At 33.6% G+C, this 17,119-nt stretch overlaps 1 protein-coding gene across 1 annotated transcript in view; it reads right to left on the bottom strand.

Moving 5' to 3' along the window:
* LOC142351077 (chloride channel protein 2-like) overlaps window positions 1-17,119 on the bottom strand; it is an 80,917-nt gene that overhangs the window by 38,839 nt on the left and 24,959 nt on the right. Inside the window, exons 3-6 of the mRNA XM_075403164.1 lie at window positions 9,257-9,364; window positions 8,714-8,885; window positions 3,722-3,935; window positions 3,070-3,261 (exon numbers count right to left, since the gene is read on the bottom strand). Of these exons, the coding sequence (XP_075259279.1) occupies window positions 3,070-3,261; window positions 3,722-3,935; window positions 8,714-8,885; window positions 9,257-9,364 (686 nt within the window). The remainder of the gene's footprint in view (window positions 1-3,069; window positions 3,262-3,721; window positions 3,936-8,713; window positions 8,886-9,256; window positions 9,365-17,119) is intronic.

The raw sequence follows: 17,119 nt of genomic DNA, 5'->3' as shown, positions 1-17,119 counted from the left end.
CAAAGGAAATTAAGAAACATAGCTGGCAGATTGCCAGAAAATAGCCGCAATAGATTCGTAGACCGGCACTCTAAAAAAAACAGTAAAAAAGACAGACCAAAAAAATTCGTCTTTTCATTGAAGGCTGATATGTTATATTTTGATTTAAAATCTGTATAAGTTATTACTGCCTCTATTAGCTGATCTCAAATAACCTTCATTTAGAGTGATACACACCCATTTGACCTTATCTCTTTGAATTAAAGTAAATAAAAGTCAATTTCAAAGTGAGGAAGTCATTTTTGAGAGTGAGGTAAGTCAAGTGTGACCAAAAATTTAATCACGCGCATGAACAAAAAAACTAGCTCCACTAAGAGCGAAAAATGACGTCACACATGCAATTCAGTTGAAATTGCATGAACGAATGAACAAAAAATGGCTGTGACGTCATATGGTCGTAACAAAAATCATGACGACGAAATAAAAAAACATAGCAGGACCAGTCCTGACGTACAATTCATAGAATTTTCATTGACTAAACAGAAAACTAGACCTAGAAAGGACTATGAATGGATTGGAAAAACCATTTATAAAAAAATCCGATCCAAAAAATCGAAAAAACAGTAAAAATCAAAGTGAAATTGCCGCATGTGAACAAAAAACCACTAGCGAGAAAGCGAATTTTTGTTCAAACACCGTTTTCTCACTCTACTTTAAATTTGGAGCGAAAAAATTTCACGCCGCAAAACCACTCGCTTTTTCGCTCCACTTCCTGTTTCGGCGTGACCAAAATCACCACTCCAATTTGACTTCAAAAATCATGAAAATGTGTGAACAGATCTTAAAAAAAAACATAGCCGGAAGAATTCCGGAAGCGACTCGAAGCACCAAAACTTCACAAAAAGCTGAAGCCATTACCTTTTGTATTAAACCATTAACTCATTGCCTCCGCGGGTCTGATCTAAAAATCGGTGAAATTTAAACCACTGTCACCAAGAGAAAGAAAATGCAGCAAAATTTTATTATTGAAAACGTTTGGTAACGTTAAAAAAGTCTGAAATATTTAGGATGGTCAAAAAACTGATAGCCTGACAAAGCTGACAGGGCCATCAATTGCCCTCAGATAATTAATGATTCTAATCTCAAAAAGATCGCGAAAGCAAACGGCAGATAAAAACTTTTCAAAAAAGACAGGAAAGTCAAAATTATTCAAAAAAGAGTGCTCAAACTTAAGAATCAGAGAACCACTACAATTAGATTTCTAATCACGGCAAATAAGACAAAAATAATACATGATTCTTCCTTGTTGTATATATGCTAGACAACAAGATTTCATACTAATTCGAAAATTAAATTAATCATAGAAAAACAAAAGCAACAGAATAATATTCAAAGGCAAACAATCGTCTAAAAACAATACCCAGCCCGGAATAAAATTGCAATGAATAGTAATAAGTCAAAATGTTGGAAAAGACTTTCTAGCAAACTCCCAGTACTGCCTTATTTTGAATTAAATCAATTGCAAACCGAAGAAACCAAGATCTAAGAAAAAGCTGAATTCATTCAATTTTTTAACAACTGAAAAAATCAATATAACAAAAACAAAAGTAGGTGCCAGGACAAAACTATAATGATACAAACGAGAATGTGAAGAATATGGACACAATATTAGGAGCACCGTAACAAAAAGACCAATTCTTGATTTTTGAAAGTTAAAAATCAAATTTAAAAAAATCAAGAAAAACGAGTACATTTCATTGATCAGTATTCGAGACATAGAAAAGACAACGAGTCATTCGAGACAAAAATCCAGCTTGTTGAACAGAATAAAACAAGAAAAAGCAGAATTCAGACATACGAAACAATGAAACATTTTGCAAAAAAGTGGTCAAAAAATATTTAAGACTGCATTTATGAAAAAAATTTATCTGTTTTTTCAAAAACTTAACACCACAAAATGATTGAATTTTTATTGAAACGAAATTAAAGTCCCTCATCTTCCCCAAAATACTATTTCTAGTAATTAAAAGCAAAATACAAACAAAAAACAGAAAAAAAATTGCAAAAAACTACGAAAATCGGATTAGCAAATGTACAATTTTATGAAACAAAATTACATCGAGGTAGAAAGAGGCATTGAGTATATGAATTATCAAAGGGAAGTTGCCATATTAACTGATTTTTGACAAAAAAAAGCTAAAAGATCCAAAAATGAAGAAATTAAAAGAAAAAAAAGCCAAAAATTAACTAAAAAATCAAGAAATATGTGCCAATTTCGCATTTGAAACGCAATTTCAGGCTATGCAAAATACTGTGCTAACAATTTCCCGGGTTTACATTTCAACATAGCATCGATTAAAAATTATTTCTACAAAAAACCAAATTACAAGCAAAAAAACTAGGCCACTTAGACGAAAAAACGGCTAAAAACGGTTATCTATATGTGCCATTCAGTCAAAAACTACTTTTCAATGTCAGAAAGTCATTCACTAAACGCAGCGCATGATCAAAAAACTTCTCTCGCTCAGAAAAAATTAGTTCACACTGCAATTTTACTCGCTTTCGCTTTTAGGTCAAAACATCGTCTGAACGAATAGTACTTCCGGTAAAAAAAAAAAAACCTTAAGAAAACCAATACTCCTCTTCGAGTCGTAAAAAAAAAGACAGCGCCCCAATACAATTCAAATTCTTTGAATTGTAAAAAAACCAAGAGAAGGCCAATAATAGCCTCAGCTATCGCTGTGCGGCTATTAAAAACATCATGATGAGAATCGTACTGTCGTTTCAAATATTAACCCTCTCTGATAAGGTTCTACATAGTTATAAGTACAATTGCACGTTGATTGACCATACCGCAAAACAGCATTGAATTGACAATGACTTGAACTTTGATCATTACGTCACAGTGCCATATTACTTATTGTAATTTTATTTGTGATTGAATAATTGAAAAAAAATAGTCCCGTAGAACGGTTAGTTAACAAATAATGTAAATTATTGTTGAAACATTTTTGGAAATCGCGGAGATCCAAAATGTTACATCCAAAACATAAGTTGACAACTTGTTAATTGCTAACACAATAGACCTACCTGTGGGAACCAATAGTGGAAGAACTCCCCCACCATCCTTCCAAAAGCAGCTCCCATTAGGAATGAGGGTACGAATATTCCATTGGGAATGGGCATTGTCACTGCCAGAGCAGACAGGACAAAGTTGGACAGGATGAAGACAGTGAGACAGAGGAAGATTCCACCTGGCTCCGTGTTCCAGTGCGAGAGAGTCTAAAAGCAGATGTTTGTGAAAGGATGCCGCCAGAATTTACTAACCATTCTATAGGAAATTTTTGCAGAATTCAAATTAACAACGATACTTTGAAATAGCAGACACCAGCTAAAGAGTATCATTTAGGTAGTTTAATCGGTCATGCAAAAACCAACAACTAAGGAATCGGTGAGCCATTTGTGAAGCAACACTAATCCTAATCTTAGCGATCCCGGATGGCTCGTCAATTTATTGTGTTATAAAAAACCTTGAAAAGAAATTCTAAGTAAATGAACAGAGAAAATGAGGCAACACTTTATCCTTAAACTAGGAATCTCGCATTTGTGGTTCTCGTATAACTCTTGGCCTGTGTTCAAGATATGCACACTTGACATTTAACTCAGACTATTAATTAAATAAAAACTAGTTAAGAATGGGTCGGAGGAGATCATGCGGATTTTCAAATAAGCTAAAAATGACCTCCTCCTGTTCCAGCGTGAGAAGAGTGTCTCTTCCATTGGGGGCAGTCCATGCGAAGTTAGAGAAGAGACTGTTGATCTGCTCTTTGGATGTCAAGTCAGCTGCCATGTATTGTCCGAAGCCAGGAGGGAATGTTAAAGAAGCTATTATCAACACTACTATCGTGGGGTAGATGAATCTGTTGGTCGAGAGGAGTTTGTGGATAAAGGGTTTCCTGAAACAAAAAAAACAACTGACTACCGTCGGACGAATCGACAGGTTGAATAACAGGCGAGAAGTTCACATTGGTTGTAGCTATCAAAACGGATGAGAGCTGCTTTTGAGTGTGTGGGGGTACGGGTAGAAAATTGGGATTGAAATAAGGGGGACCAAGAATTCAAAATTGATACTTAAGTTCTCCTTGCGGAACTGAAAAGTAAGGCTTGCAATAACAATGCCGTACGGAAAGACAATAGACTAAAATTTGCAACAGAAACTCCAATTTTACAATTGAAAACTTATAACTCAGCTATACTTCAGCGCTACTTTAGGTTGCACTCCACCCAAACCCATTTATGGTATGCTATGTCAATAGGACTTTACTGAAATTTCACTGAAATTTTAGACAAGTCAGGATTGAAGGGGGAGCGCTTAGGGATTCATAAGAACTTTCTTTAGCCCCTTATAAGATTTAAAATGGAAAACAACCAACGGATTGTTGGGCATGTAAAACTGATTTTAAAGGTTTTCAATTTTTAATTTCGCTTTTCGATACTGAACCTGAACAAGAGATCAGGCAAAATGTCGCTAAAGCGGCAAAATTAGGCAAAGCGAAACAAACTTCTGAAACAAACTTCTGCGAAACAATCCATAGACCTAAAACAGTTAATGACCTGAATTTCTATCAATTTTTGAAGCAAAAACACTTTTTGATAGTCAACAAAGCATACAACCCACCATAGGGATAAAGAAATCTCAAAACAAACAATCGACTAATGACGAATAGCTCTGAAACGACTGGCGAGCGGTTCGCTTTCTCAGTTTAGGGACGCTAGCTTCAGCTTATATGAACGTAGGTATTGGAGTGAGCATGGGGGTGGGAGTGGAGTGTGGGCGGGGGGCCGGACGCGATGGGTTACGTCTAGAATGAGGTGGAAGGGTGTAGGGGAGAGGTGAAGTGAGGGGGCGGGGTCAAACTAAGAAGGGCCCTTACCACGAATATATGTCTTCTAAACATTTTCGATGAATAGCATACTTTGGGACCAGTAATCCGTAAATCTCAAGAAAATTTCATGCCCTAAGGGCATTACCTGTTTATCTCATTTTTGAGGACGAAAAGTCAAAAACGCCGGATAAAAATCTGTCACGCAAAATTTTGCATAAACATAGCCGGTTTGAATACAGAAAACGACTCGAAGAAACGTCTAATGTTATGTCTGAACTACCCTTACTTTATGGAGAATAAATGGAAAAAAATAATTTCCTAATAAAACTACAGTTATTTAAAAAATGCAGCCCCAATTTTAGGGGTATGAGGTTTGGGAGGGGCTCGTGTAGTGGGGGTTGGTAGGCAGTTGAAGTGGCGGATAGGCATGTAGGTGGGATGAGAAGCTTGAGGGGAGTAAGTTGGGGGTTACTTGTAAGGTAGTTGGGGGTGGGTGTTGCGACGGTCCTGTAGTTTGAATAGGGGAAGGGACTGCTGTGAGAAGAGAACACCTCTCAATGACATTTCGAACTTAAATGTTGCCATCAGTCGCTCATTACTATATATTTAGAACTACGCTACTGTTAAAGTACATGGTTCGAAAACATAAGTCAACGTTCTAATACAGAAATCAAAGTTCGAAAAGAAAAAGCCGAAAATCAAGTCAGTGCAGCTTTGAAAACAATAAGCCCAAAAAACAACAAGTGCAGCTTCACAAAATATAGTTTTGCCAAAATAAAAAACAATAAAATTTCCTAAATAAATTTTCTAAAGCTTTGTACACTATGCATTCACCGAATGCATACAGCAACTCTGTGGAGATGAATGAAGGAAAGGGACAAATTGACAATAACATTGAAAAAGGACAAAACAGAAATTTAGGACAACCAAAAATTATAAGCAAATTAAATTCCTCAAGTTCAGTAAAACATGTAACCAAAGAAACAAACTTAGGAACAAATTGGAAAAAGTAATTTCCACCGCCTAAAAAGCTATGAACAAGTTCAATAAACTGATGGATTTAGTAATCAAAACGACAGTTTAGCAGAGCACTGAAGATTACCTGAATATACCTGGTGCTAATCTTCGCAAGACCAAAATGGTAAAGAAGAAAACAGCTGCATTCTTGAGTTAATGGATCACTTAAATTCGCAAAATAAAAATGACAAAACTTCAAAAAAAATGAAAACATTGCAAAGCTCCTTGCTACTATCAATATTTTTTTCATTGCGATGAAAACTAAAACTACGTTTTGTGGTAAAAAATCAACTAATATACCAATGTGAAGGCTAACAGAAACCTTACTGGATTTATAAGAGACAAAAACACCAAAAATCATTAAGTTTGTAGCCATTAGCCATCCTTACTGCTAAAAACTACCCATTAAGCCATCACAAGCTTTTCGAAAGTTTCACTGACCCATAAATGACCAAAATAATGGGTATGTGACAGAGGAAATCAAAGAATCAGCAACAATCAGTTTTTAGTGCAAAACCACTTTCGTCATAAGCAAGTTATACAGCAGAATATTAAAAAAGTTTCCAATAGCATATGGCCCCTTTAAACTATGACCGACCTTCATCAGACACTAACTCGACAAAAAAATCAAAAAATTTGATCATACAAAGAAAAAAATAATTCGTTTTTCACCTTGACAACACGGGCAAGACTCAAAAACTGATCAGTATTTAATAACATAAATCATGAAAACGATTGACTGGTTTCATAACTTTGGCAGGAGAAAATAAGTAAAAATAGAAGTGAAACAGAAGTTAAAATGCAGCAAATGAAAAAAGCTTTCTCAAAAACCCAACAGTGGTCAAACTATAAGAACCGCCCTTCATACAATGAATTTAAGTCTCCAAAACAGTTTTGGTGATTTGCATACTTAGAGTTTAGTAAGCCGAAAGGCTCTGAGAGAAAGGCTCCTTCGGGCGTCACATGAAAAATCGCATAAAAAATCACTGAAATAATATAAATGCTACAAACTTCGTTTGAGAGCAATTAAACACGAGACAAAACTTTGGATGACTAAAATAGGAGCGCAATAATATCCAATCAATAGCCTACACGGCTATTAATCATCTAAAACATAGCCGACTAACGTCGGGCGAATTGCTCGCAAACGACCGGCGAGCGGTTGGCTTCGTCAGTAGCTAGACATGGTTTATTGAGGCTATTTTTAGCTTGATTCGACTCTGCAACTTTTAGTTTTCTAGCGTTGTTAGTAAATAAATCAAATAAAAAACGGATATTTAAAAAATTTGCAAAATATTGCAAAATTTAAAAGAAAAGCTTCCAGATTTCACAGTGCAAATGTTCAAAACTATTTTTTGTCTTCGGAGTTATGACAAGCAACCCATCTGCAAGACTTGAAAAGCTTCGTTGGCCAGTAACGATCGTTTCACTCAGAAAACAACAAAAAAATATTTAAAAAATTTGAAAACAATCGCAAATTTTAACAAAATCTTGCTAAACTTCAAGAAATTAAAACCTTCAAAACCATTTTATTGTCTCAAAACACTATCCAGTAACCCTATTACAAGCCTTAAATAGTTTCACCGGTTCATAAAGATCCATAAACTTGGAACATGATAATAATTTTCCGAAAAACTGGGGAAAAAAATAAATTTTATCGAAAAATTGCTATAATCCATGGCCAAAAACCATTTTCCAGTAACTTATTATCAAACCCTAACGTAGATTTTGTGTTAGGCTGAAAAACCTGAATAATTACAATAAATTTCCAAAAAAATTGAAAAATAAAATTAAAAATTTGTCAAAAAAAACTGCTTAAACTCGTGGTGTTGAAATCTTGAAAAACATTCCATTACATTTAGAAACTTTACAGTAACATATTATAAAATCCTAGAGGAGTTGTTCTTCAACTCTTGAGTCTGGTGAAACCTAAAAACCGACAAAAAATTTCAAAAGCATTGAAAAAAGCAAGTTATAAAAAAAATTGCAATATTAAAAAATTGAAAGCTTTTCCATGGTAAAAAATTTTTTTCAGTAACTTATTATCGAACCCATAAGGACGTTTTCTGGCCCCTGCGTCTGTAAAGACCTGAATAATGAAAAAAAGGGAAAATTGAGCAAATTAGCAGTTTTTGTCAAAAAAAATTGCTAAAATTCGTGATGTTAAAATGTTGAAACCAATCCACTACCACTAGAAACAATGCAGTAACCTATTACCTATTACCTCTCTCGAATGACTAGTGTGAACTCTAATCAATTGCGGCCTGCTTCACTCGGGGTGAGGGAGGGGAGCCTAAATAGGACTAAGAAGTTCAATAGTGGGCTTGACATAACCACATTAGAGGTTAACATATACCACTATTAAAACTTAAAGTGAAAAATGGCACCAGTTTCGGCGCACTTTTCATTTGACTTTTAGTATTAAATTGCAGCCAATTGAGTTCAGTCGCTTGAAATTGTGATTGAGAGAGAATTTTAGATCACGCGAAATGCAAAAGGGTCAAGGGCGTAAAAGACACTCGAAAGTCAAAACTGTCAAGCAAAAATTTTGCATAAAAAGACACACACGTTTACAATACTTGCTACAAACTTCGTTCAAGAGCAATTAAAAACGCTAGAGGAGGTTCTCTGACACCTAGGGCTGAAAGAACTCAAAAAATGACAGAGCAATTAAAAACTAAGGGAACTATGCCAACTTTCGTTTCATTTGATGCGTTCAGTTAAACGTCAGTAAAAACTTACCGACCAGATCAAAGCAAAATATTTCAGCTCATTGGCTTTCGTTTTCGAATAGCCAAAAATTTAGCTGAAAAAATATCATAACTACATACCTGATAAAAAGGACAATATGTCTATGGAAGAACACGTAGAAGGCACCAGCGAACCCACATATGACTCCGATAAAGGCGAAGATGAAGAGTTCCAGAGGGTCGAAGGGGATCTCGACTGGGAAGTTGGTACTGAACAGGGCTGTGATTGTCTTCTCGTTGTCCGCAAACATCCCTTTAACACACAAAATGTGGCAATATTTTACAATTAGGATCTATTCCACTTGCTTCACCCCACCCACTTTAGTAATCACATAACTTTACGCTTCGGATATGCAGCTAAAAGAACTAAAGCACACAATCTCAGAAAGCGGTCCGGAAAACTCGCGCAAACTGCACAAACACTCGCAAGCTTAAAAACTGATGAACTTTACCATAAATTAATGATCAATTTAGTCACTGTTTGAGACATGGGGGTCTTAACCGGCATATGGACAAACAATTTAGTCACCCCAGGGTTAAGTTTTTTCGAGGATCGCTGTTTGTATTAGAGGAACAAATTTCTATTGGAAACATTAGAGCACAAATAACTTGAATAGAACTAACCGATTAATTGAAAGACTAGAGCACCGATTACTGCACTGAAGAATCCTCTCCAATAATTGCGAACTGCGAAGTAGGTTGCCGTCACCTCTATGCTGAAAAGAACACCGCCTGAAATACAAACACAATAGTGCGAATACTTAAAGACATACTATTTTTTGGTTTGGAAACGTGTAAAATTAATAAGATGATATATATGAATCAGTAAACCTAACTGTAATTTGGGGGAAATTTATATTCTTCATATTAGTTTAAGCATTATGGGTAAAAAGTAGGACATGGAAGATCCTACCGTACCTCCGATACATGCTGATTTGGGCGGAAAAAATCTTAACGTATTTTTGAATAATGAACTATGGAGCAAAAACTATAAATATGCTTTCGATGGAACTAAGTATAATGGAATCAAATGAAAACATAGCCGGCGAATTGTCGGAAACTAGCCGCCGTTGACGCGCTTGATGCATATTGGGATTGAAACAGAAAAAGAAAATAAATAAGAGACAAATTGACCGCTGTTTTTCTGTTTTTTTTTTCAGTGTCAAAAATTGTTCTAATTTGGCGAGCAGTTTCAGTTAGATTCTAACACTATACTTAATGAAGTTTCTAAACTGAAAGCTAATAAGCTTTATACCAATGTCAGCTAGCAAACACTCTAATGAAATTCGATAACCTAATTGATAACCTAATGACTTAATGACCGGGCTTTATCGGTTTACCCCGCTTCTTTTGATTTTGATCTTTCGACAATCGCCGTATTCATTGGACTGCGTAAATCAATGCGTGAAAGAATTTAAAATCCATTCAGTTGAAACAGTGAGTAAGGTAAGTCAGAAGTCAAACGTGAAAATCGCGACTTATGTAAAACGAAAAACGTGATCAAAAGGTAAACCGAATTACTAAAAAAAAAACATAGCAGGACAAGTACTGACATAAAATTCAAAAAATTTTCATTGACTTAACAAAAAATAGTCCTAGATCGGACTATGAGTGGATTCAGAAAACCATTTCTAAAAAAATCAGATCGAATTAAAAAAACTGAAAATCAATCTCAAAATGCCGCCTGTAAACAAAACCACTAGCGAGAAAGAGAAATTTGGTTCAAACAAAAAATTAGGCCTAGAATAGACTATCAATGGATTGGAAAGACTATTTAGAAAAAATCCGATCCAAAAAAATCGACAAAAAAACAGTAAAAATCAAAGTGGAATTGCCGCATGTGAACAAAAAACCATTAGCGAGAAAGGTAATTTCAGTTCAAACAACGTTTTCTCACTACTTTAAAATTAGAGCAAAAAATTTCAAGCCGCAAAAGCACTTACTCCATTTCCTGTTTGACTTCACATTTTTTGAAAAAAAAACGTGGCGAAGTTTATTGCAATTTTTGTGCTAAGTCTTATAGTCCAATAAATTTAAGTGCCCAAGTGCTATCCATTAAATTAAATCATCTTCGGTGTCCTTTTTCTTCTATATTGTTAACGATCCCAACTATTTTGATTATTATTGGTGAACAATTTTTGCGAATTTTTGAGTATTTCCCGATCTCTTGTCATATTTGCCACACTTCAATAACGAATTTACATACGTTCTCAATGTAGACAATTGGTTCTGCTGAAACAACGCCAAATATAGTAGCATTTGAACAAATATACGTCTTTTGTCAAAAGCATCATGAAATTTGATATTCTTTTCCCTAAAACCTGTTGCACGTGATTACTTTGTTATTACTTTACTTTCCTTAAGTATTTAGTTTGATTGACCCAACATGTTTTCCAATGAATTTGACAAGAAGCAGCTCTGAGATAGTGCTTAGAAGTGCTGAGCGCTGAGAATTTTTTTCTGAATTGATATATTCTCATCTCTGAATCGCTTATGAAATTTTATCAGTAATTAAATCAGCTCGCGAGCCAGGTCCATTTCTGAATCCAATTTCTCGAACTGGAATCATTTTATCATTTCATTAAAGTGACCTTACTTTCCTTTAACCTAGTTTTGCTGCTTCTCAAAAAACTTCGCATGAAATTTTTAATTATACGAGTTGAAATTTATTGCAGAACAGTGTTTTGCATGATTCAAATTTAGTTATAAACGAAAGCAAAACAAATATTAAAAATGAAAATGAACAGTGGATTACTTTTCGGCCTGCCCTGCATTTTTTGCAGCAGTCCTACCGGAGCAATTTTAAATCCCCGAGATCATGTTTCAAACATGCAGTATTACTTGACACCGAAACAATTGATTTTTTCGTGTTCGTTTTAATTAGTTCGACTGTGCATAAAACTCACAGCCTAACCTGAATATTGACCTGAAAACCACATGCCAGTTATTTGCCGATTGATGCATATCTAAGTCAAGCATGTGATATTGTTGTTTTCATTAACTCTCTATTTTAATTTGGGAATTGTTCCGCTGTTTTCTGTCACAAAAATCTTTGTTTCATTAACATTGGCCGCTATTTCAACGTCTTCCCCGAATTCTTTTCTACTACTGCCAGTTATATACTCTCATTCGTTCTTTAAAATGCATTTAAACATATATTGCTCAGCAAAAATTTGGGAAAAACTGAACAACTTTTGTCTGGCTGCTAATTTCAGATTGATTTACTTAGGACAATGTTGCTTTTCTTGGGTGGTTTTCGATTATCCCGATTGTTGCAAAAAAATTACTGAAATTAACCATACCAGCCTTCGTGATTATCTGTTTTATGAGTACAATGTTAAACGCAAGTTGTCAAAACAAAAGTTTGTAAATCTCATAGAAAGCAGAATTCGACGTCTACTTCATTTGCCTGATACATTGAATTTTTGAATTGAGGCGCTCTAAAATCTTAACTGACGCACGGATTTCAATCATTAAAAAAAGAGAAGCTAGGCATGGAAAGAAGACAAAAAGTCACACTGAAAACAAGGCAGAAATGGAAAACTCAGCTGAGGCCAAACAAGAAGAAAACGCACTTATCTTTCAGCTAGTTCGAAAATTGCACAGAAAGATAAAATGTAGACCGCCTTCGGCGATTTATCAGCCAAACAAAAACATAACCGACTAAACGTCGGAAGAATTGCTCTAGAACGAATAGTGGGAGCTCTAATCAATTGCAGCCTGCTTCAGCCGGGGGGGGGGGAGCCTTTACAGGACTAAGAAAATCAATAGTGGGCTTCAAATAACCACATTAGAGGTTAAACTATACCACCAGTAAGATTTAAAGTGAAAAATGGCACCATTTTCGCCGCACTTTTAATTTGACTTTTTGTATTAAATTGCCGCCAATTGAGTTCAGCTGCTTGAAATTGTGATTGAGAGAGAATTTTAGATCACGCGAAACGCAAAAGTAAAGTGCGTAAAAGTCACTCGAAAAGTCAAAACCGTCAAGCAACAATTTTGCATAAAAAAGACACACACGTTCACAATAATTGCTACGAACTTCGTTCAAGATCAATTAATAATACAACCTTAGAGAACAAATCACTTATTAACCACAAAAAATGAGTTAAAAAGCTCTAGAAATGCCAACACAATTAAGAAACACACAAGAAGCCTCAAAAATCAGTATTGGCAAAGCCATTAGAATCAAGAGATCAGCTTGTAACAGAAACTCCGCCTCACTAGTAAATTCATATTACCTTTAAATGCAATGACAACATAAACTAACTAAACTAACAGAGATACTGCGGGCAAAGCGTTATAATAAGCATTTTTTTTTTAAAACAAGCGTTAGCAAAACTATAGTCAAAGTCCTTGTGTTAATTAGCTTTACTTAAACTGTCAAGTATAAAGAACTACGTATAGCAAAGTAACGTAGCCAGAACAACTCTCAAACGACAGGCGGGGCTCAACTATAATGCAGACTGTTCAAAAAGGACTTGAAATAACGTTATCAGAACTTACTTTAAAAGTTTGGATTTACATTGAAAAAAAATTAAAATTCGGTGCCCTTTTTGAGTAATGTGTATATTGGTACCTCCTCAGCATAGAGCCGCGATACGGTACCAATATACACATTACTCTAATCAACTTTACATATCCACTACTCTATATTCACTTCTTTTATATTTAAAATCTATCATTTCTTGTCTCACTTAGTGCAAACCACTAGTGTCGAGTTAAGCTGGTAATTAACCGTTATCAGACGGATAGTTTGGGTTCTATCCCCACTGACTCCAGTGGACGTCCCCAGATACTAGTATAAAACTAGTGAGTCCGTGTAACAAGCACTTAAAACCAACTTGCGAAAATTGGTGTAACCACTTCGTGGATAACTTGAACATAAAAATAAAACTTGAATAAAAATTGAAATATTAAAAAACAAAAAAACTTTCATATGTTCCGCAATCAATATTTAATCAATCTAAAACTAAAACTTTCTGTCTCACTTGGCGTAGTGGTTAAATCATCGAGTCCAGTTAAGTTGCTTTAGCAAACGGAAGGTTTGGGGTTCCTTCCTCACTGACTCCAGTGAAAGTCCCCCGATTTGATGAAATACCATAAAACTAAGTGAGATAAAAAAAACAAATTCACAGTTCTTTAAAAGGATGATCCCTGCTGTGAGACTGTATATGGGACACACTGTGATGGGTATACAGTCAAAAACACAGATCAGTGGAAACTGAGTGATTAGTGTTTTTCAGTGTAACTTGAATAAAAAAACCAGCTTAACTCTTTTATTAATTTTGAATTTTGCTAATATTTATATAATATTAAGATCCTTGTTTTTATTTACTACTTGGTTAAGTTATAAATAAGCTAAAACCCAAAGTAATAGCAAAATTTAATAAATCATTAAAAAAAAATAAAGCAAAATTCAAAATAAGAGCGAAATCCCTCTTTTAAGAGCGAATCACTCTTTAAGAGCGAAATCGCCCCTATCGGAGTGATGCCCCAGTACAAAATCACTCTTTATCGCGCTTAAAGAGTGATTTCCCTCTTTTTTAAATAACTTTTAAAATTATCTAAATTTTTTAATAAATTTTTGTTTTTTTACCTTTCTATATTTTTTTATTTTAAATTATATATATACTCTTCAATAAATTTATATTCTCTTTTACTTTTTCTATATTTATTCCATTATTAGTTAGAAATGATACAAAATTATAAAATTTACACGAACAACTTTCCCCAGTTTAGCCAATAACAGATCTGGGAACCAGCTCCGCTGATCTTTCAGTTGAATTTCTAGTAAATCCTCTAGTTAATTCTACATCTGGATGTTGTTTCTTTACATGAGCTCTTATCCCATCATATCTCACAACAGAAGGACAATATAGACAATTAACTTTAGCGGAAGTACAATTTCTACATGTATACTTACTCTCATCAAAATCAGTTAGTGATTTTACAGAATTACATTTATTACAATTTCTAGTTAAGACGGTTTTAAAGTTAGAGTTAGAGTTATAGTTAGAGCTAATGCTAGAGTTATAGTTAGAGCTAAAGTTAGAGTTAGAGTTAGAGTTAGAGTTAATACTAGAGCTAGAGTTATATCCAGATTCATCTTTAAAAGAACAATCAGTTTTCATACAAATACCACTTAATGTTTTATCACCACATGAACATTTACTAATTTTGTCTTTATGATACATTGAATAATGAAAAGCTAAATTAAAAGGGAGTCCACATTTATGACTACACTCTAAACAATTTATAACCATTTATAATTGGCCAAATTTCAATTACACCCAACATATTTAGCCAAGACTTCAATTACATCTTTAGTATTATCTTTAGACGCGACACTCTGATAAATATTTCTTCCCCGTCGTATTGAGTAAATTAATTTTATATCTTCTAAAATCACTTCAAGGCCTAATTCCGTTTTATCTCTAACAAAATTTAATTTCATCTCTAAATTCTTCATTATTTCCAGATAGTCTGTTTAAATACCTTCGTCCCTCTTTATTTAAATTCCAGTCTCTTTATATATATTCTCCTTGTAGCTTTTCGATAAACTGTTTTCTTTGCTCTTCTTCTCCGTATCCAAAATGGTGAAACATGGACGAAGACCCATTAACTAATGTACTTGCTCTATTCAATATATTACTTGCACTCGTTGCCACATGTCCAGCAGTTTTTACTGTTGTATCAGAACTCAAATAATTATATATCATAAAACATGTACCTATAATGCCTAAAACAGCTGATATTAATCTAAAACCATCTGCTTTAATCATTTCTTTTGTTAAAACATCATTCTGTATTTTAACACCTTTTAACGTAAGAAGTTTATTAAAGTAGAACTGATAATTATCATGATTAATAGTATTTCTATCTGCAGCATTTATCATCAGTGGTTTCATATATGCTATAAGTTTATTTTTGTCTTCACTTTCTAATTTATCTTTTATTTAATTTATCTTTTAATCTAAGAGCTTTTAAATCAAGGAAACCAACTCTCGAGTCATATATCATAGTTCTATTCTTATCAATAATAATAAAAGTATTCTCTTTCATATTATATTTAATTATACCAAAACGAAGTTCATCTGACATTCCGTCAGCACAATTATAATAGTTACTAATTAACTCACTAATTGTTTTATTGAAGTTATGTTTACATTTATATATTTCATTAAAATTTTTAAATAGATCAGCTCCATTATAAGTTGTTAAATAAATAGTATCACAACTCATTCTTGCTGTATTAAATATTTGGGCTGGTTTATGACACATTACAATCATTTGAATATTATAATGTCTTCCTTCTGTGAAATAATAAGCTATATCCTTATTTAACTTATCACCTATATCAACAAGAACAATTACACTATCTTTGAATTTAGACTTATTTTTTGATGTGATCATATTTATATCGCATGTATTAAATCCAATATAAAACTCACCGATATCAGGATCTATCCAATCTCTATCATCTTTCCATACAATGATTATATTTTTATCTTGCTGTTGGTTTTGGTTTTGGTCTTGGTTTTGGTCTAAGTATAATTTTAAATATTGTCTAATAAAATATGTTTTACCTGTTCCAGTTCCACCATAAACAATAGTATGTAATGGTGACTTTTCATATTCAAATCTAACTAGACTCCTATTCATAAATCCACCAAAGCTTTCCTCTAGTTTTGTATATTTACTCGGTATTGAATCATATATTAAAAAACAAAATCCAATTATGATAATAAAAATTATAACTGCGCTACCTGTCTCCATTTTTATACCTATTAAAAATGCTTATTCTAACTTTTGAGGAAATCAATAATGAATTTAATATTGACAATAATGCTATGAGTCATATCAGAATGAAAGATATAGGAAAAGATATAGGTAACACCAATTGAAATAGTGATGAGAGATCAAACTCCAGATAACACAAGTGAACCTAACGTCAACATTATTGTAAATCTAAATCCAACTGATGGTACACATTGGGTTTTAGTTATAAGAAGAGAAGGCGGTCCTGTGTATTACTTTGGTAGTTTTGCTGTAGAAAACCCACCATTATTTTTAGAAGAATATGTTGATCTAGGCTCCAATGAGAGAATACAACAATATGATGAATCTTATTGTGGGTCCTATTGTTTATATATGATCTATCTTATTGATAGAGGATTTAGAATCAACAATGCTTTGAATATTCTAGTTAATCAATGTAAATATCCGGGAAGATATAATGAGTGTTTTTGTTTAGGTTGTAATGTTAATGATAAATATAATGTTAATGATAATGATAATGATATTGTTAATGTTAATGATAATGATAATGTTAATGATGAAGATAATGATAATGCTAATGATAATGTTAATGATAATCATAATGTTAATGATAATGATAATGTTAATGATAATGTTAATAATTTTATATATCTATTTGATGAAAAACATCAAAGGGGTAAATCTAACAACAAAGAATATCCGCGA

Source organism: Convolutriloba macropyga, chromosome 12, assembly GCF_964194025.1.
Source record: "Convolutriloba macropyga chromosome 12, txConMacr16.3, whole genome shotgun sequence".
NCBI lineage: Eukaryota > Metazoa > Xenacoelomorpha > Acoela > Convolutidae > Convolutriloba > Convolutriloba macropyga.
This window is presented reverse-complemented; position numbering and strand designations above follow the sequence as displayed.